Source organism: Panthera pardus, unplaced genomic scaffold (assembly GCF_024362965.1).
Source record: "Panthera pardus isolate Hobbes unplaced genomic scaffold, ASM2436296v1 HiC_scaffold_27, whole genome shotgun sequence".
Taxonomy (NCBI): domain Eukaryota; kingdom Metazoa; phylum Chordata; class Mammalia; order Carnivora; family Felidae; genus Panthera; species Panthera pardus.
In genome coordinates, this window is record NW_026526843.1 from 117,910,664 (window position 1) to 117,930,956 (window position 20,293).

At 52.4% G+C, this 20,293-nt stretch overlaps 1 protein-coding gene across 1 annotated transcript in view; it reads right to left on the bottom strand.

Annotated features, from left to right (window-relative positions):
* Positions 1 to 20,293, bottom strand: part of WWC3 (WWC family member 3) — a 118,296-nt gene that overhangs the window by 20,321 nt on the left and 77,682 nt on the right. The window contains exons 8-12 of the mRNA XM_053891849.1: positions 19,783 to 19,856; positions 10,048 to 10,290; positions 7,197 to 7,286; positions 5,824 to 6,389; positions 531 to 651 (exon numbers count right to left, since the gene is read on the bottom strand). Of these exons, the coding sequence (XP_053747824.1) occupies positions 531 to 651; positions 5,824 to 6,389; positions 7,197 to 7,286; positions 10,048 to 10,290; positions 19,783 to 19,856 (1,094 nt within the window). The remainder of the gene's footprint in view (positions 1 to 530; positions 652 to 5,823; positions 6,390 to 7,196; positions 7,287 to 10,047; positions 10,291 to 19,782; positions 19,857 to 20,293) is intronic.

Consider the following 20,293-nt stretch of genomic DNA (forward strand, 5'->3'; position numbering starts at 1 on the left):
CCAGCTCTCATGGGCTTAAGCCTGAAACTGGCCAGGGCCAAACAGGAAGAAGTCGTCCTCGAACCACGGAAGGAGGGCCAACCTCCAGACGCCACACAGAAGTCAGAGGAGTTTTCTTTGTGGCTCGCTAAGGCCCAACCTATCCAAGTTGAGAGAAGCCAGGCAAAGATTCTAGCCCTGGAGATACACGCAAAGTTTCAATATGTGGAAGTCTCAGTGTGTACACGCGTCGTGCTTAACAGTGACACTGTGGACGGGACGCCTGGGCGGCTCAGTCGGTTAAGCGCCCGACTTCGGCTCAGGTCGTGATCTCACGGCTCGTGGGTTCAAGCCCCGTGTCGGGCTCTGTGCCGACAGCTCGGAGCCTGGAGCCTGCTTCGGATTCTGTGTCTCCCTCTTTCTCTCTCTGCCCCTCCCCTGCTCACGCGCGCTCTCTCTCTCTCTCAAAAATAAATAAACATTCAAAAAAATTAACGACAAAAACAGTAACACTGCGGAAGGGCTGCTGAGGGAGAAGATCGGCTTCTAACCTTTTGGTTGGAGGCTCAAATACTCCACTATCGCTCGCCAGTGAATAATCGGACAGGCAGGCAGACACATGGCGTGCTCTCCTCTCCAACCTCGTGGCACTGTCCTCTCGAAGAGTCACCGCTACAAACAAGAGACACGCGGGGGGTCAGGAGGGGACAGCATGGGAGGCCCGGGACCGTGATGCCAAGAAAGGAACACTCTGAGTCAGCGCACATATGAGATTGCTGAGCGTTCCAGAGACACGCCATGATACAGACATGCACATCATATACATGCATATGTTTAAATATGCTGCACTTCATTTTTCTTTTGATACTGAAAATTTGCGGGAACAGGCTTCTGGTTACTTCTTGAAAAGCTCTTTAAACAGTCACAGATGTCTTTTCACCTGCTTAACCAGCACACAGAACAGAAGATGACAGGGGGACGCCCCTTCGTATCACACTTGGAGAAAAGACCGTCATACCTGAAAGACCGGGCAAGAGACGTTACCCCGAATGTGGACAGCAGCTGTCCTCCTAAATGTATCTGAGCAGGGGACAGGGGCATTTTTCATTTCCTTCCTTATCTGGCATGGTTCCTTCCCACATTTTATACACTAAACACACGCTCTATATTTTATCATCAGAAAAAAATTTTTTTAATTATCCAAACAAACCCTAACTGAACGCGGTGACTTTCAGGACACGGCTGACCCCAGACATGGCCTTGGCAACAACCCCTCTCACTGCGGTGTCCTCGGCAGCCCCGGGGCCAGATCGGCGTCCCAAATGGCTTTTCTGGGGCGAGCAAGCCACCCTGACGAGGCAGCTTCTTTTTGCCTCGTATCTATTGTAATCAAGAGCCCAACACGGCCTCGGACATTCTTCCTTCCGGCATTTCATCGACTGCCTCTGCCCCGTCCCTCGCAGCGACAAGGCCCTTTCCACCAAGCCAAGCAAAGCGGGCATTCGGTCTTCCCGCGCCACGTGTGAGTGTGCACACGCGAGCGTCAGCGCTCCCCGGGGAGGCAGACGTGGTTAGAGCCCGGGTGCAAACGCGGAGCCCCCAACGGAGCACCGCGCCTCGTGACGCCTCTGCACACACTGCACGTCCCTCCGGCCCGTGCGGCTCCTCTTCGGCCACCTGAGCTCCGAACGTGAACATCTAGGCACCCGTGCACCCCGGACAGGGGGATACGTCCAGTCCACCGACGACCAGCTCTCGCCTCAACCAAATTATTCACGTACCAATTAAATCCAAACGCGTTAAAGAGCGACTGCAGGCTCCTCCCCGGTCGGGGACCGAGGCCGGCTCCATTCTGGGGTGGCCGGAGGCACCGACTCTCAAAGTCCAGCTCTTCCGGTCGCCCCCGCCACAGGGGAGGCCCCGAAGTCCCCAGCTCGGAATTGCGGACGGAACCCCGGTTTGGTGCCCTGACCCCCAGCAGACGGAACTGCTCCCTATCTCCGTCCCCAGCCCGGACACCCAGCACGGCTCCTAGACGTGGCTTTGCGTTCCGTCCAGGACATAACTAACACCAGGCAGTGACCCCGAGCACTTCAGGTAACCCGACGGTACAGCTCTAACAAAATTTCTCCCTCATTGCAATGGCAGTCGATGAGGAGAAAAAGGAAATGAAGGAATGGATCCTCAGTGATCCCAGGCTTCGTCACCACATTCACGGAGCAACTGGCAATGGGAAGCAGTTGCCAGAACGAAGTATGGTGAGCCGTTGCCCCGGGTGAGAAAAAGCACACAGCAGACCCCACGTTACGTGCCCGGCCGCCTGCTCTCAGCCTTCAAGGCAACCGGCTGGACCACAGGGGGCAATGGCAATGAGGCAAGGAGGAAACAACCTTCCACACGTTCACCTTAGGAATCTCTGACCTTTCCATCATTAAAGACAGACAGACAGACACTGAGACCCGAGGACATCAACACTGCTTGACGAAAAGAAAACATAATGAAAATCACATTCGGGGCAAAGCTGGCATTCTAAAACAATGTAAGCCACTAACGTCCGGGAAAAAATGCAGAGGAATGAATACTTAAAGCATTTAGAAAAGTTCTTAGACGACTTTAATAGCCACGATAAATACTAATGTTGAAATAATAATTAATAATATAATAGTAAGATACGCCCTTTGTGGCCAAGCTCCTACCAGCCTACAGACATTGATTCATTGCACAAAGATGTGCTTACTGCCTGACCAACAAGGTGAAGAATTCCAAGGTCACTTACAGCGAGTGTGTCTGTCGAGCCGCATGAGAAAAGAGATAAAAAAAAAAAAAAGCATAAAGTGAAAAAACTGCAGAATTTAAGCCAACAATTTTCAACAGAGTATAAGTATTCGTAATAAAACGCCAGTAAATGGGTGGACAAAATCAAGGTTTTCCCAGATTTAGATTAGCAAATACTAATGGGAAATGAAAATAGGAAAAGATTTCAAAACCTGACATATTTGGCTTTTTTAAAGATTTTTGTTTTTAAGTCATCTCTACACCCAACGTGGGGTTCGAACTCATGACCCCAAGATCAAGAGTCGCATGTTCCACTGACTGAGCCAGCCGGGCACCCCGGCACATTTGCTGTTTAAAATCCAAGGAAGACAGGGGCACCAGGGTGGCTCAGTCGGTTGAGTGTCCAACTCTTGATTTCAGATCAGGTTGTGATCCCAGAGTCATGGGGTCGAGCCCTGCACTGGGCTCCGTGCAGAGCATGGAGCCTGTTTGGGATTCTCTCCTCTCTCTCCCTCTCCCCCACTTGTGATCTCTCTAAAAAAAAAAAAAAAAAAAAAAAAAAAATTTTTTTTTACCCAAAGAAGATAAAAGTATAGTAAAAATATTTAAAATGTTACAGATTACAGTCTATCTTCCCACTCCCCGGTCCCATGTTTTGCCTCCTCAGGCAAAACACATTTAAACACATTTCTTCCATTTAAAACACAATGGAAGAAATTATTCCCAGGGCTTGCTTTGTAAGTTTGGGCAATTTAGAATTTTATCTTACTAAGATTTTATCTTTCTAAAACTTGCTGGAGGTCAAACTCAGACTGTTTTGTTCCTAGGGAAACTAGAAAGTCAGAGGGAACCGCATGATGGCAGGGAGGCATCATAAACGAGGGCTGGGCTAAAATAAGGAAGGTACAGAGGTCCTTGCCAACTGTACAAAGCTACGATGACTTTGGGCTCAAGCGTTCCCACACGCATCAAGAAAGGCCAGAAGTCACCCTGTGTCCATGCCTGAAGCTCGTTACCCAACCCAGCCTTCTGGGAGCTGGGACCACCAGGACCAATTCATTCACTGAGCTAAGTATTTCTAAAGACCGGAGTCAACTGACAGTGTCATGTAAGAATCTACCACGAGGTGGCGGTATCTGAACGTGGCGCAAGCAAATACCTCCCCGGCTAAGGAGCCTGAACCATTATAATGTCAGCCAGAGTGGGAAGAAAAATAAAGAAATCAGGATCAGAAAGTCAGTCAGCTCTTCTCCATCTCATCCCGTCTTTCCCTCGGGCCTCGTGTGGATTTTCTGCCTAACAAGACTACTTTTGCATCTCAACCTTTATAAAGACGGGCTGGTATGGGAGGCAAGGCACTGAGAGCGGTGAGCTTAACGACAGATGTGCAATCCGGTCCTTGTTTTGTGTTTTCTTTTTTGAATCAAAGGAGTAAACACGGAGCACTGAACCTGTGACTATAAAGAGCAAAGTGAATGAAGGTCACCTGCATATGTGAATTACCGTAACAATATACCCGGGGGTATGAAAGGTGTGTCTGCAAACACAGAGAAGGCACCAAAGTAACAGATGCCGGAAAGCCACCGGGCTGCCTGAGGACCTCACAGCTCCCTGGTTACGCACGTAGGTGCTAACCGGGAAGATTACTCTATCACGTACATAATAACCAGTGTGGTTGTATCGATAAAACTCAGGGTAACAGAATGGTGGAGAATGCAAGAGCCCATCAAGACCGCCTCGTTCAAGGGCAGGGAAGCCAAGATTCAGCCAAGTCCAGGGATGCACTCAAGGTCACACAGCGAACCAGTCAACAGGGCAGGGAACAGAATCTGGGCCTCTAAGCTGCGAGTCTGAAGCCGTTCCCACCAAAACCACCTGGTTCTGTGTTCGCGTTCTATTTCTGCCCCCTGCTGCTGAACTACTCAACGGTACACACCCAGGGTTTCTCAGCGTCGGCACTACCGACATCTTGGCGGATCATTCTCGGAGGTGGGGGGGTGGGGGCGGTGGACTGTGCTGTGCACTGGAGGATGCTGAACCGCATCCCTGGCTTCTGGCCACCAGATACCAGCAGCACCTCCCTAACACCACCTCGGCTGTGACAACCAAAAACATGTCTCCAGCCACTGACAGGTACCTTCCAGGGTTCAAAAACTCCCCTGGTTGAGATCCAGTAAGCTATACAAACACCTAGCGTTTGCTTAAATGGAATGTCTAAAACCTTTCTGCCATGTAAAGAAAAGTTCGGGAACTTCAGGAATGAGACCTGGTTCTCGATCCTCTGTGAAACCCAAAGAAGTTAATCTTGCGGGAGGGTTGGCTCAAAGAGGCGCACGGGGTCAAGAAGAGGAAGGCTGGAGCCCAGGCCCTGCTTCGGGCACAAGCCATCAGCTGGAATATTCTGTAGAACGGCAGTCCAGTTCCCCACACGGGCTACGAGCGGACGGGCTCTGGCGCCAAGCAGAAGCCGAATGAACTCGGACTAGACGGACCCAGTTTGTGCGCCTCGATTTGAAGACTACCAGAAAAATCGATTCGGTGGAAATGACTGATGCTGACTGGCCCGTCTTTTGAAATGACACCAATTCTTTTCAATCCCACGTTTGATAAATTACATCTTTGAAAACCGTAAGGCCAAAGAAGAAGAGACGAAGTCAGAGGGACAAAGGAAGAGGGATCTGTGCTGGGCTACAACCCCACTGCTGCTCCTAGGCCGCACACGCCCCGGAGAACTCACGGAGGCCCCGGTACCTCTGTAGCAGCCTCTGAGTGTGGAAGGCTGTGGTTCTTCCCGTCCTTTCCAACAGGCAAGCGCATTCTGAGAACGAGCCAGATGCCCGGGAAAGGCGCCTTTGCCATTTGAACGATGTCTCCGGGACACAGGCACGAGGCCCGGCTAGGAGAGCACACGGACGGCAGGTGCGCGCCTCCTGGCCCTACCAACGGTCTGGAATTGAGAGCTCGCTATGGAATCGGAGAGCCGGCGGGCTGGCTTCAGTGCCACCGCACGCGATCCCTTCCCCGATTCGGAAACCCTTCTCCCCCCCCACAGGGCTCATCAATACTTACTTGCGCCCGCGGGAGCGGCAGCCGCTTGGGGTCCTCGCTCGCGAGGTCCTTCCCCGTCCCCGGGGAAGCCGTGCGGCTGGAGGGACGCCGTGCCCTGCGAGTCTTCGTCCCCCAAAGCCGAGGCCTGAGCCCGCAGTCTGTCGAGCGCGCCCAGGCCGGGCACCTCGAGACTGTCCCCCAGCTGGGCCAGGGGCGAGTCGCGCGAGGCCGGGAGGAAGGGCGTGTCCAAGGGCGAGCTCGGGGGCGACAGAGAGGACAGGGAGGAGCGGGAGGACAGCGACGCCAAGGACTGCGGTGTGTCCAGGGAGCGCCTCTGCCTGTGGAAGCCCGAGGGGCCCGGGGGCTCGAAGAAGGGGGCGTCTCGTCCCAGGGAGTCGAAGGGGATGAGGTCGAAGCGCAGAAGCTGGCCGCACTCGGCGTCCGGCCTCTCGTACTGCGGGAGGCCGTAGATGTCCGTGAAGCTGACGGAGCTCAGGGAACCGCGGCTGGAGGCGAGCGAGCCCCGGCTGGAGGCCAGGGACCCGCGGCTGCTCCCCGAAGACACGGTCAGGGTGCTGGCAGACAGGCTGAAAGGACAGACACCCCGTGCTGTGAGACAAGCAGCCTGCACACCCCGGCTGGAGCCCCACCGTTCTCCGCTGCGAAGCTGAGCGTCCGGTCTGTTCTAGAGGGAACGAAACCCTGCCCAAGGCTCCCGTGAACCAGAGCGGGTCTTTAGCCACTTGCGAGCATTTAGAAGGCGACTTCGTTAATATTCCCTTTGTTTCTTACGAGTATCAGCAGAGAGCAGCAGTTAGCATCAGAGACTCACGCCCGAGTCCCCGGTCCAGCTCAGACGCAGAGTAGCTGGGTCCGCTGGGTCAAGCTGTCTGCCCTCTCGGAACCCCCTACTTTTTCACTGGGAGCTGGGAAATAATTCCTGCTCCCTCGTGACATTTTTAGGAGTAACTGAGGAAATACTACATAGATAGCCCTTACATTATGTTTCACGATACGGTAAGTACTCGAAAGCAGAAGCTATTACTAAGCATCCAAAGCTTACTTTACAAATAGTCATATCATTAAAAAAAAAACAACAGAAGAATATCCATGGGCATATGGAGATGAATATACACGCTTCGGAAGCGGTGGATTAAATTACAAAACCGACGGACGAATTTGACTTCAGACTCGTCATTCTGCAGCCAACTCCGGTTCTCCTCATATTCCCTGAATCACACATTAGCAGCCTCTCTGAAAAATACAACGAAGCTGCTTTTCTACCCTGTGTTTACAACCACTTCCGGCTCCAAGTTCTGGTACGAGAAAAACAAGCCAGAGGGAATGAGGACGTTCACGGACGCATCGTTCTAACGTGACGGTAAGTTACCCACCTTTTTAACTGGGACTGGAGATAGGACGCTAGGCGGGTAGCCTCTTCTAGCTGCATAAGCAGACAGTTTCTTTTTTCCTGAAGGAGAATCCTGTAGGTAAGAAAACGGTCCGTTGGTGGATTTTTCAGAGACAGAGTGAGTGTATTTTCCCAACAAGAAATGCAACTGTGAATTCCCCCCGCCCCCAAAGATTTAGGTTTGAAAGACTAAATTCTAAAAAACCACATTCAGGTCACAAACACCAGGATAACACAGACTGGTTTTGTCTTGCTTGAAAACGTACCCCCAGCACCCTGAGCAGTGCCTGATACACTGTAGGAGCTCAGCAGGTGCGTGGCCGGGTGGACAGACGGACGGGTGGACGGATGGGTGAGTGGGGGGGGGGGGCATATGGATGGGGGGAAGGGGTGGGGGGTGAGTGGGGGATGGGGGTGGGCAGGCACAGAACAGACAGAAAGGATGAGGGGCTAGACTAGAAAATGGACTCCAATGCAGAACACGCAGTAATCTACTGGAATTTCTTAGAACAAACCCGGGTCCCTCATTTAAGGCCTCTCCAGGCAAAAATGCATACAATTCTAAAATCTACAGAATTAAAAGATTAGACACAAACAAAACAAAACAGCAACAGTCACAGGGTTGGAGACAATTTTTCTCCTCTTTCCGCTTTTTCTACTTTATTATTTCTGAGATGAACTTTTTCCACTACACTAAGCCCACTGCCTAGAATAGAGCCTGACACGTACAGGCACTCAACAGTCACCGAATGAATGTATGAATATGTTTGCCTCAGAACAAAACAGTCCTTGTTTACAAATCAAACGATGGCATTGTAGCATGGGACCAAGTAGGCACCCTTAAAACAGCTGCTCTGTCCTCCGACAGGGGAAAGGATTTATGCCGTCCCGATCCCCAGTGACACTCACGACCCCGGCGCCAAGTTCCTACCTGACAATGAGGACACGGAGGCCGAGACGGGCAAAGACTGGCCAAGCAGCGGGCACATCTCAGCCCTAAGACGCCAACGTCGGTCACTCTGGCCCAGCTCCACACCGGCTCTCTCTCACACCCCTCAGCCTATTCGCAGGGAGAGCCTCCTACCTCGGGGGCCCACACTTCCGGTTCCAGCACGCATCAAGTGGAGGGAGGCACGCAGAGAAACAGGCCTGCCTCCACCAGGCCCACGCTTCACTGCTGCAGGCGCCCTCGAGGGGCACACGGCTGCAGAGAATGTTCCCGAAGTGTTCGGTGCGAAAGCGCTGCCGGCACAAGGGTGTGCCGTCCTCGCCCAGGGCCGTGTAGTGGCACCCGTGGACGGCTCTCTCTTGGGCTGGTCCCACAAGAGCCTCCCTCAGCCGGATGAGCTTGGCTGAGCCAGTCCCGGACCTAGGCATCGAGGGGAACGGCGGCTCCATGGGGCTCCGTGGATTTGTACCCTGGGACCACAGCACTCACGTGTGCCACGGTTTCCACACGGCGAGGGCAAATATAGTCAGGGGTGCATGGATGTGGAGTCTGGAGAAGCAGGTGGCATTTGTGGGACCGGATCCACCCCCCTAAGAGAGAACCAACCCAATGAGCGCTCAGGCCCCCCAGCCAGAACACACACAACAGAATACCAAGGGTAGAGCGGAAGGTAATGTTGAAGCAGAAGAGTCTGGAAGCACAAGGGCACGGATGAACACTTCAGTTCCACAGTCCCTTCTCAGACTCAAAATCAACTCCGTGTTTACTCTGAGTGAAGTGACAGGCCACGCTAGCATCTTAAGCTAACCAGAACACATCCCGCCTATTGCTAGGAGCTGGGCTCTCCGAACACCAGCACTGCCTGCCAACACTGACATCGGCCACTAATGTCACCACAGACCTCAGCAAAAAACGATCACTATCCGAGCATCGATAACCCCCAACACAGAGAACGGGCTAACGGGATGAACTGACAGTTCTGAGGGCCTCCGTACAGATGAAATCATTCAGCTGACTGCTGAATCCATGTCGGCAATGCTCACGCAGATGCCGCGTACGGTCCTCTTAACACACTGAAGTTGAAGGTCCACTAGGTCATCAGACAGGGTGAGCTCACCAAAGCTCAGCTGATGCCCTCAGATACCCATCCGACAGCCCCGAAACGTGGAGGTCAGACCCAGCGTTTGGCGCGGCCCGTGGTCACACGCGCCAGATGGAAACCAGGAGACCCCGCACACCCCAAAGCGCCGAGCACCGAGGACACGGGACGCTGTGCTGGCTTCACCAGCCAAGAGCCCAGGACAGACCGAGGAGAGGCACGTTTGGGCACGGACACACGCCAGGCTGCCGGCTTCCTGCCGCAGCAGAGAGAGCGGGCTTTCCTGGGGGCGAATCAAGGTCGCAGATGAAAGGAAGAGGTGGCTGGCCCCAACGCCCACAATGGAGGAACGCGGGCTTCCTCTCCGTGCCGGCGCCCGCCTCCCGCCCTCCCGCCCTCCGGCCGGCAAGCCCACGTCCAGGCTGCCGTCTTGCGGACCGACCGGAGGAAAGCACCCCCATACCGGGAAGGGGTGCGGTCTAAGCGCGCGGCTTCCCTTGCTCCATCCCCTTCTCCATCCCCTCCTGCTTCTGTCCAGGAGCCAGGAAGCTCGGGAGCCCTGGGCAGAGCCGGGACCTCCTACAGAAGGGAAGGCGCGCGCTCCCCGTGCCTTCTCCCTTCGCTCTACTTGGCGAGGAGACACGCCAGGCGGTAGATGCCTCGAGCGCCAACGGCAACCGGCACCGATCTCGAGTCACGTGCCAGCTCTCCGAGTCAGCTCTTCCGGCTGGTTCTGCACTAGCAGCCGGGTCCCCCCTGCCCCCGACCCCGGGGGGGCCGGCGCACCTTTCCGTGGCGCCCTGCACGGACGTGGCCCGCGCGCGCTGGATCTCCTCCTCCAGGCGCCTCCGCTCCTCCTCCAGCCGGGCCACGTCTTCCGCCGGCCTCCGCTGCTGAACGATGAGCTGCAGCTCCTGAAGCAGGGCCTCTTTCTCCTTGATTAGCTGCAGCCGGTCCCTGTCGGCCTCGGCCAAACCCGGCCAGGACTCGTTGTCAAGCTGGGCCAGCTGCTGCTGGATGGTCGACACCCTGCAAGAGACGGGCCCAGAAAAATCCATGAAGTCAAAACGTCACCTTCCCACGTTCTCGGCACCATCACGCAGATCCTAGAAACTCACCCTGCTCAGTACATACTGAAGTTAGCGCACCAAGTGAACCTTCAGTGACAGAAATAAAGCGTTTGGAAACGAGGAGTGATAAGAATGACGCGTAGGTCTTTTGCACAACGTCTCTGGGTCTAGACTGGGGACGGCAGTGAGCAAATCGTGCTTGTTGTAGAGAAATGACGGAAAGGCTGGCGTCCTCCACGTACCCGTGCACTGTGCTGTCTCAGGTGCACGGTTTCCCACATGGCACTGTCGCAGAGCAGGATGGAACCGGCTCCTTTCTCCCCATCCCCCGTCACCAGTAGCTAAACACTGCGCCGGGTACGTGAGACATGCTTCTGGCTTCCCGCCTCGTCTGCCGTGCCTGACCGCCAACGCCACGTAGACAAAGTGACAGGACAGCCACGCACCCCTCACACTGCTTCTGGACAGAAAACCCCCGAAGGCCAGTGATCTACCTCTCCTGGTTCTGTTTGCTCTCTCCAGCACCAGAGACCTTGACCGTAGGTGACATTCAAAATGCTTTGCAGAGAGCAGACACTCGGCAAGGGCTAAGCGCACGGAACTGGGAGCAAACATGACCACAAATATCCGAGAGCGGGAGGGTCTGCCCTGGCAGGTGTTGGCGTGAGGTAATCAGGGGGGTAGAGACCGGTCAGCCTCGCTAAATGCATCGGCATGACCACCCTCCGGGTGTAAGAACGCGGGCTCTGTTGTCACCTTCCACGGGCCCAAACTTCCATGCGTTCGCTTGGCAGACCGCATCACCGTGTGTCCCGAGTCGCTGCTGAATGCAGACTAAACGGCAGAGATGCGGCCTGTATCTTCAGAGCAATCGTTTCATGGCCAGAGTAGACTGCTGTAGGCCCTTCAAGTTTAGGTGTGGCTAAATATGAGGCCTATCTGTTTTCAGGCAGAAGCGAGGGACGCCAGACTTGCCCCGAACCCGGCGCCGCGAAGGACAGACAGACATTGGCACACGTGCCCCAAAACCCAAATCCAGAGACGTCCCTGAGGTCGCAGAGAGCGGTGAAGAAGGGGCAGCGGCAGGGGCACGTGGCCCTGTAGCCTCTAAGGCAGTGATTCTCAAAGGGGGGTCCCGGACCGGCAGCCTCAGCATTACCAGGAGTTTTGTGACAAACGGCAACCTCGGGCGCCACCCCAGACCCGTAAAAGGAGACACTCTGGGGACGGGGTCGGGGCGATCTGGACTTTAACAAGTCCCACTGGTACTTCTGATGCTCACCGGAGTTCGAAAAGCCTCTGACCCCAGGCAGCCCGGCCTTGTCCAGAGGATCCTAACTGGCCTTGGAGCTCTCAGGGGCTCACATCAGGCTCCGATGTGGCGATCCTCACTAAAATGGGAATGGCAGGAGTGCCCCTGAGGCCACCCTGTCCCATGCCCAGGGCACACACACTCATCAAAGCTGGCATCCCGCCCGCTAGGTCCAGCCCTCAGAATCCTTCTCGACACCAAGCTCCCTGCAGACGCTGCCCACCCATCGACTGGTGTCGGTCCACGTGTCAAAGCCTGTCAGCCGGCCCTGCACTAAGTGAGGCTCCTCTGAGCTGGATGTGAGCGTGCGGGCTAGCCAGCCCGGCCAGAGGACTGGGTAAGACGCCTTCTTCGAGTACCAAGCCAATCCGAAAGCCAACGGTTTAAAAAAGGAGTGTACAAATTACAGTTTCAACGTGTGCATTTTACTCAAGTCCAATTCCCCAAGAAGGTAAAGAAAATAGTTGAATGTCAGTAGCTTTATTAGGCAAGTTCTTTTCCAACTTAAAACTAATTTCCTGAAAATGTGTTGGAAAATGGTGCCAAATCATGTCACTGAAAAATACTAATGACAGAGGCAGCTGAACAGGGTTAGGAATCCAACTGGGCCTTAAGCATCCATCTATGTCTAATTAGTGTAATTAAAATTTATGGCAGTCATATAACTGAAGCCCAAGGAAAATACGCTGCAAGTAGGCCCATAAATAAGTTAGTGCCAAATCAGACATTATACCCAATGAAATTTCTGGAACGTTCTACCGTAGATCCAGACAAGTCCAAAGTAAGGAATAAATATGAAGGGGCCGAACAACAATGAGCAAATTCATCGCGTCCTCGTAAGTTCTCATGTAATTTACCTGACCAATCCACAGGAAAGCCTCTCTGAACCCTGCTAAAGTTAGCGGTATTACTTTGTAACGTGTACTAATTCTCCTACATCCACTACAAGCGGACACAGTTTAAAAAGCACTGCCTCTGAGTCTCTGAGGTGTACATGAGAGGCGATCGTGATTCTGTCCAAGCCGGCCAGGCACAGGTTAGCTGCCATTCTACGTGGATTCAAGTTGCCGAGGGCCGCAGGGCGGTGGAAGAGCCAGTCCTAGCTAATCCTACTCTTTCCAGGCAGATCTCAAGTAATATCCACTATCAGAAAAAAGAATGAGGGGAAGAAAAGAATTACAGGCGGGAAGAGAAGCAAAGCGCCAGCTTCGAAAGGGCTGTCCGCCGAAGGCATAAAAGAAACAGCACGGCGGCCGAGGTGAAGCACGTTTCTGTGACTCGGCACAGCTCGCAAGAAAAATAAGCAAAGCCACGCGGCAAGGGACAACGTCTGTGGAAGAAACCAAAAACCGACGAAGTGGACTTCACGCCACCCGTCGGGAAAAGCTGCCTGGGCTGTGCCGAACACTAGGCAAGCATTTCTACGCTTGAGGATAGCGCTCTTTAAAATACATCTCACAATGATGCAAGCGATCGCCTGGTCATCTGAGAGCTAGCTATGAATCTAGAAGACTATTGACACGTATCGCAAAGCGCCATTTCTTGCCCTGTCTCCCTACTCCAGATGCAGGCACACGGGACCTGCTCTGGGCCGGGTCGAGAGCGTGGCACACGTGTCTCGTGTGTGTGTCCGCACTAAAGCCCAAAGCTCTAGAAGGATTCCTTCACTCATTTCTGGTGCATTCACCGAGGGACAGACAAGACGGCTTTGCCTTTGACACGGTACGCCTCGTCTACTGTGCCGTCCCGTGCTGCCAGCCTCGAAAGCAGCCATCTGCCAGGAGGACCCGTAGTGTGGTAGGTTTACTGGAGGAGACTGACTTCGCGCCTAAGACGCAGCATCACTTCCGGTGCCCCTTCTTCCACATCCACGCCACACAACTGATCTGAAGGCTGGAACCCCACTCCTACGAGTACCATCATCCCAGTTCTGAGCACTCTGAGGAAAACAATCTCCAGAAAGGCTTTCTTTCCTGAAATACCATTTCGGTGAAATTAAACACATGAAAGCAAACCAAGGCCCTGAGGACGGTTTGCAAAAAAGAAACGTTCCCCAGGTCATTTTGAAGGGAGTCCGAGAGCCGCTTAAAACTGGGGACGGTTTATTTCCTGTAAGTCAACTGTATTCTGTACTGATTCTAATTTTTGATAGGTAATACATTTTATGGCTTACATATAATCTCTCACAAATGCCTTTAAAAGCTTCGGTGGCCCAGTTGGTTAAGCATCCGACTTCGGCTCAGGTCATGATCTCGTGGTTTGTGAGTTCGAGCCCTGCGTTGGGCTCTGTGCTGACAGCTCGGAGCTTGGAGCCTGCTTCGGATTCTGTGTCTCCTCTTTCTGCCCCTCCCATGCTCATGCTCTGTCTCTATCTCTCAATAATAATCGTTAAACAAATTAAAAAAAAAAAAGCTTTAAAACGTATGTCCCTGTGCTCATGATGGAGAAGAAATGAAGGCAAAGCCTCAACCAAACACTGAGCCTTCATATTTATTATGTAACCTCCAAATTCCATTCCCTGAACAGGTCTAAGGTAGACACAAGTAATATATGAATCTTTTGTCCCCCTCGCTGTTTTTGCCTGACCACCTGTTCTGTTACAGCCCAGGCGCCATTAAACCATGAATAGAAAGGTGCGTTTATGCTGCAGAAACTACTTAGGCCCCCACAGTTCACAGAAGCCCTAAATAGTGTCTGCATTTTTCTGAAAAAAATAACGCACTTCTAATACAGCACAGTTCTGAGGTATATTTTACATACCCAGAACAATCCTTGGTTTTTTCAATTTATATACAAATTCTGCAGTCTACTATATAATTTTGCATGTTCCTAAAATATGGTTGCTTTCCGGAAGAGAAATGGAACCCCAGGCAAGCCAAGGTCCCATTTGACGCTTGAGACATGACAGACCCCCCAGTGCCACACTCCGGGACGTCGTGTTGGCTTAGAGCCTTGTGCCTTCAGATTTCAATCGCAGCTACAGATTTGACACTGCTTATGTTTTCTCTCCTTAGTTTTCTTTTTGTAAATATCCATGTACGCGAAAAGCAAAAGTTCAAGAAAATCTCAGTTGAGATCTAGGTCAGATGGACGATAAAATCGCTTCAGCTGACTGAGCTAAGCATCAATAAACCGCTGTCCATTTGGCTCAGCTCTCTATCCTGTGTTGGACATTCGAGCTGAATCTCCAATATGTGGTGTAGGAAGGGTCCGCTAACACCCCCAAACCCTTCCCTGCCCTCGTGTCTTTTCCCCTTTGAGGGTACAGATCTTCAGAGCGCAACTCCTTCAAATGAGAAGCAGAGCATGTGTAGGCTTCTTTCTCTTGGCCTGAATGGGGAAGAAGGAGCCAGCCGTGGCAAGGATGCTTTCCCACGTCGCTCCTGGCTGTGATTCACTCACACCCGAGCGCCGATACACAGTCACTGCAGAAACGAAGGAAAACTCCAAGCGTCTGATCAAATTCGACTGGAATCCTAACACGACTTTGGTTTCTGACGACAGATGAACAGCAGGACCCATCCTGGCAACAAACGCTAAGACACAAAAAACTGGATGGGTCCGATGTTTTGTTCCTATCTGGACTGCGAGTGTTTCTATGGAAACAGCTGCAGTTTGTGCACAGTTCTGGAACGAGTGCTCTTAGGTTAAAAATAAGGAACTATCTGCGTCACTGGGACTGCTTCGAGACTCGTTCCTCCAAATCGGCTTTGAAAAGTTCTAAAATTTTCAACCAATAATGTGGAAGTATTCCTATCATAAGGGCTGCCTGGAGAATCCTAAGTGATGTTCCTGAAGGGAAACCCAGAAGCAGATGTTTGGGTACATTTTCCACGACCCAGAGTTGAAAACACAACACTAGTCACCATGATGGTGATTTGGTCGACAGAATTCTCTAGAAATCACACTACCACTTGGAATTAAGAGTTCCACTTCCACTAACTTCCTTTTAATCTGAATACATCCTGGAGCGCCTGGGTGGCTCAGTCGGTTGAGCGTCCAATTTCAGCTCAGGTCATGATCTCACGGTTTGTGAGTTTGAGCCCCGCATCAGGATCTGTGCTGACAGCTCAGAGCCTGGAGCCTGCTTCGGATTCTGTGTCTCCCTCTCTCTCTCTGCCCCTCCCCTGCTCACGCTCTGTCTCTCTCAAAAATAAATAAACATTAAAAAATTTTTTTTAATAAATAAATAAAATAACCACTCTCAGGGCACCTGGGTAGTTCAGTCAGTTAAGCGGTTAAGTGGCTGACTGATTTCAGTTCAGGTCGTGATCTCACAGTTCTGTTCCTGGGATCGAGCCCTCAGGGCACCCTGTGAGATTCCTCTTGTTGCTGTAACAGAAGACCACAGATTCGGTGGCTCAAAATAGCACACGTTGTTATCTTCCAGTTCCAGAAGTCACAAGTCAAAACTGGGTGGGCAAGGCTGTGATCTTTCTGGAGGCTCTAGGGAAGAACCCATCCCACTGCCATTTCTAGGGGCCGCCCACAGGCCTCAGCTCGTGGCCCACGCCACTCTGATCTCTGCTTCCCTCCACGTCTCCTTCCCTGACCGTCCCTCTTCCAGGGACCCTAGTGATGACACTGAGCCCACTTGGATCATCCAGGACCATCCCCCCATCTCCAGGTCCTTAACTTAATCCCATCCACAGTTTCTTCTGCCATGGAAGGCAACACAGTCACAGGTTCTGTCCACAGGACACGGACATCTTGGGGAGGGGGGTGGTTCTGCTAACTCCAGGCACTAAGTCAGGAGTCTGCCTGGCAGGCTGGAGCCCCGGTATGTCTGGGGAACACCGAGGGGTCGGCTCGGCTGGAGCAGGGCGGGGAGGGCGCGGGGAACGGGCTAATGCCCCGAGTTAGCGAAAACCTGCTCCTGTGGGCCCTCGCGATCCAAACACAGTAGGGATTCAGGAGCAAAACAAGCAGCCCGAGAGTAAGGCTTCTCAGCCAAGACACCACCGACAGTCTGGGCCACCTGAGTCTGTGCCATGGGGCCATGCGGCATCTCTGGGCTCCGCCCGCTGGTTGCCGGCAGTGCCCGGTCTCTAGTCACGGGGACCAAAAACGCTCCCTGGGGAGCAAACATTGCCTCCTTCAATGCTTGAGACCCATGCGAGGCAGAGGAATGACAGCATCTAACACGTTTGAAAGGATCACTTGTCTGGAAAAAAAATTCCGACAGAGCAACTGAAATGACCAAAGGCTACACAAGAGTATGCTGAACCGCACCAGGAAACGCACCGTCCACACCAGGGAGAAGCGCATGGCAGCTGGGAGGACGTCTCCGCCCATCACTCTAGGAAAACCGACAAGGAATGAAGACGTTTCATGACGCATGTGAGAATCAGGGCTCTCAATCGCCATTCGCAGCAGTGCAAAACTTTCAGCGTACGTGCCTTTAGACCCACGCATCTCATTGCTGAGTCTCGGTCCACGGGAACCGTCATTCCTGCAAGGCTGGGGCCCACAAAAAGACGTGCAGTTTGTGGAAAGGGAAAACTGCAGCCATCGAAGACGTCTAGCCGCAGAGTGATGGCTATGCCTCCTAAGCTATGCATCACGTACCATATTTAACTATGCTGGGCTTAATTGATTTCAATGTTTAGATGAAAGCCTGGAAGGTTTCACGTCAAACCATTAATGGTAGGAAGTGGGATTAGAGAAGGGAAAAACAGCTGGTCTCTATTTATTGATTGCGCCTCTGACAAAAACGACGTATTCATGTATTGTTTTTGTAATAAAAACAAAGAGAAAAATACAAGTGTGCGTGCACGTATGTAAGCATGCCTGTGGTATATGCGGACATCACGTACAAGCATACACGGGCATGTGTTTCCGGCTCTGGCGCGTGTACACATATGTTCACGCACACACACACACGCAGCCCCAGCAGGTACTGCCCGGTGGGTTGGGGGGAGGTCCTCACCCCCAGGCAGAGCCGCTGATAAACTCACAGATTTCTGTTAGCTGGGGAGGAGTTTATCTCCCAAATAGGTTAAAGACCATATGCAATCGCATCACATACACCACACAATTGTTTGGAAATGCCCCGAACAGGGCAGGTGCCGGGTAGAAAGAAGTACGATCTCCCATTCTCCCAGCGGCTTCTCTACCCACTGGAGCTCCCGGGGTCACCCACGCAGACCACAGGCGTGGCCCCGCTAAGACATCGCAGTCCTCCAGCACAGAGAAGGGTTTCTTGGCCTCGGCACTGGGGACACACGGCAGGGATCATGCTTTGTGTGGGTCCGGCCCGTGCGCCGTAGGATGATGGAGTGACAGGCCTGGGCCCCGCCGACTGGATGCCGATAGCAGGTCCCCCACAGTCGTGACAACCACAAATGCCTCAAGACAGGGCCAGAAGTCCCCTGGGGGTAAAGGGTCCCCCGCCCCCGAGCTGGGAACCCCTGTGCTAGAGAGAAGACAGGCAGCGCTCGTGCAAGCCAGCCCAGGAGGTCCTCGCGTAAACGGTGCCAGTGCAGCCCAGAAAGGCGTTCCCAAGAAGCCCTCGCTGTCCCACAAAGGCTGAAGCACCCAGGGCAGGACTCCACCCCCCACCCCCATAGCTGCAGTGCGTTTCCTAACAAGGTTCTGGCAACCTTGAAATATTACTTTCATTTAAAAGATATTGATGAAATGCAGTGTCCTCCCCTGCATATCTGCCTTAAATACTTGCCTTTTCGCCCAAATGTATTATCTCAACATTTAAAAGGTGACTCCCTGTGTACCGATGCTATCTCTAGAAAACAAAAAAAATCACTTGCTATGTTGAGAAAATGTCACAGCAAAGCACGTAACAATTAAGTTCCTAAGTGTAGCAACCTTCTATTTTCTGCATTTTAAAACAGCGCAGCAAATGCCAAGCACCCACACTGCGCAGTCCAGTAGAAACATGCAGGAATGAGCAGAGGAACATTCCACGGGGACAACAGCCCCTGACAGACGGCAGCGAGCTCAAGAGCAGGAACGCGCGGTAGATGGACAATACGGCCACGGAGCCCAGCAGCACGGCTGAACGGATCTGGCGGCAGTCCGTGTGGAAACATAAAGCCCACTGCACATGCGAGGGGGGAAGCCAGGGAGAGCCGGGTGTCAGAGCTCCGAGCAAACAGAGGGCCCGTGTCAGGCCGTCTAGCAGGGGAGTCATCTGATCTGCTTTGGTTGCTATTTTTACATTTTCTACAAAGGCGACCAAGTGGATTACCAGACATCAGGAATGATACAGTCGATCGAGCAGACCCAACTATTTCCCTTCCAAAAAGGACTCCCTCATCCCACCGGGCATTCCGCTCCTTCTCCCCCGCCCTCCAAGAAAACAGTTCGCATGTGACTCAAGAAACTTTTTTCAAAACGATATGCTTTGTAGCTTTCCGAAGCACAGATTTGGAAATGATTTGGTTTTAAGGCTCTTTTCAAAAGACACAAAAGAGAGAAAGTGTCTAAAAAGAGGACACAAAAGCCACGGCAGGGTCAGAATATAGAAAACGGGGTCCTGGGGACATGGGGAAGGGTATGATGTGCTAAAAACCCTGCCTGCCTGTGAGGACTGCACGCTGCCTCTCAATCCTGCCCCTGGCTACGGTTAGGACTGGGACAGGGGGACAGAAAGATGAATTTTGAAAATGTACAGACAGGGTCGAGTCTCAATTTTCAGAGGGCAGATGATTTACAGCAAAGGTCAACGAAAGTGGCTACGCTTCGGTTCTATCGAAATCCAAACAGACCGGGGGCCGCCAGTGCGTGCTGACCTAGTCCTTATTAACCCGTCTTTTAAACCAAGATGCGTGGCTTTCTCCATTAACCTACGGAGTCGGAAAGGGCACATATAAAAGACAAGGCGATTGTGTTGAAGCCTTGGTGGGAAGGCAGGGAGGGCGGGAGCCGGGTGTCTCTGTCTTTATTAAATCATGGCTTTATAACTTCACAAGAGTGACCGTTTCACATTTTAAATGCATATGAAATTCTGTTGTGGGTATTAGGAAGCTTCCACAGAAAGGAAGATCTTTGATTTTATATTCTATCAGACACTGCTTTCTGAGAAAAAGTGGACGATCCCACACTGGAGTTCCACAAAACCTCTTTCCATGGGAGAAAGGAAGGAAGCAGAAGGCAAGATTGGAAAAAGGAGCTTCTTACCTCTTTCTGGCTTCCTCATACTGCCAATTAAGCCTGACTCGGTCTACAAGTCTTGTCTTATCATCAAAGACAAACTTTCCGGAACAGAAGGAAAAAAAAAAGGGGGGGGGGAAACATATTAAAACATATTTTCAAAATAGAAAATTCATTTCAACTTTTAGCAACAGTGAAGAAGATCTTATTTTGTCTTTAAATTTCCACTTTTCGGGACGCCTGGGGGGACTCTGTCGGTTAAGCATCAGACTTCAGCTCAGGTCATGATCTCACAGTTTGTGAGTTTGAGCCCCACGTCGGGCTCTGTGCTGACAGTGCAGAGCCTGCTTGGGATTCTCCCTCCCTCTCTCTCTCTCTCTCTGCCCCTCCCCCACTCGTGCTTGATCGCTCTCTCTCTCTCTCTCGCTCTCTCTCTCTCTCTCTCTCAAAAAAGAAAACAAATGTCCCCTTTTCAAGGGTCTGGAAGGAAACACACCAAATAATACTTAGCTGTCACCTCTGGTTGCTAGAAGCTGGG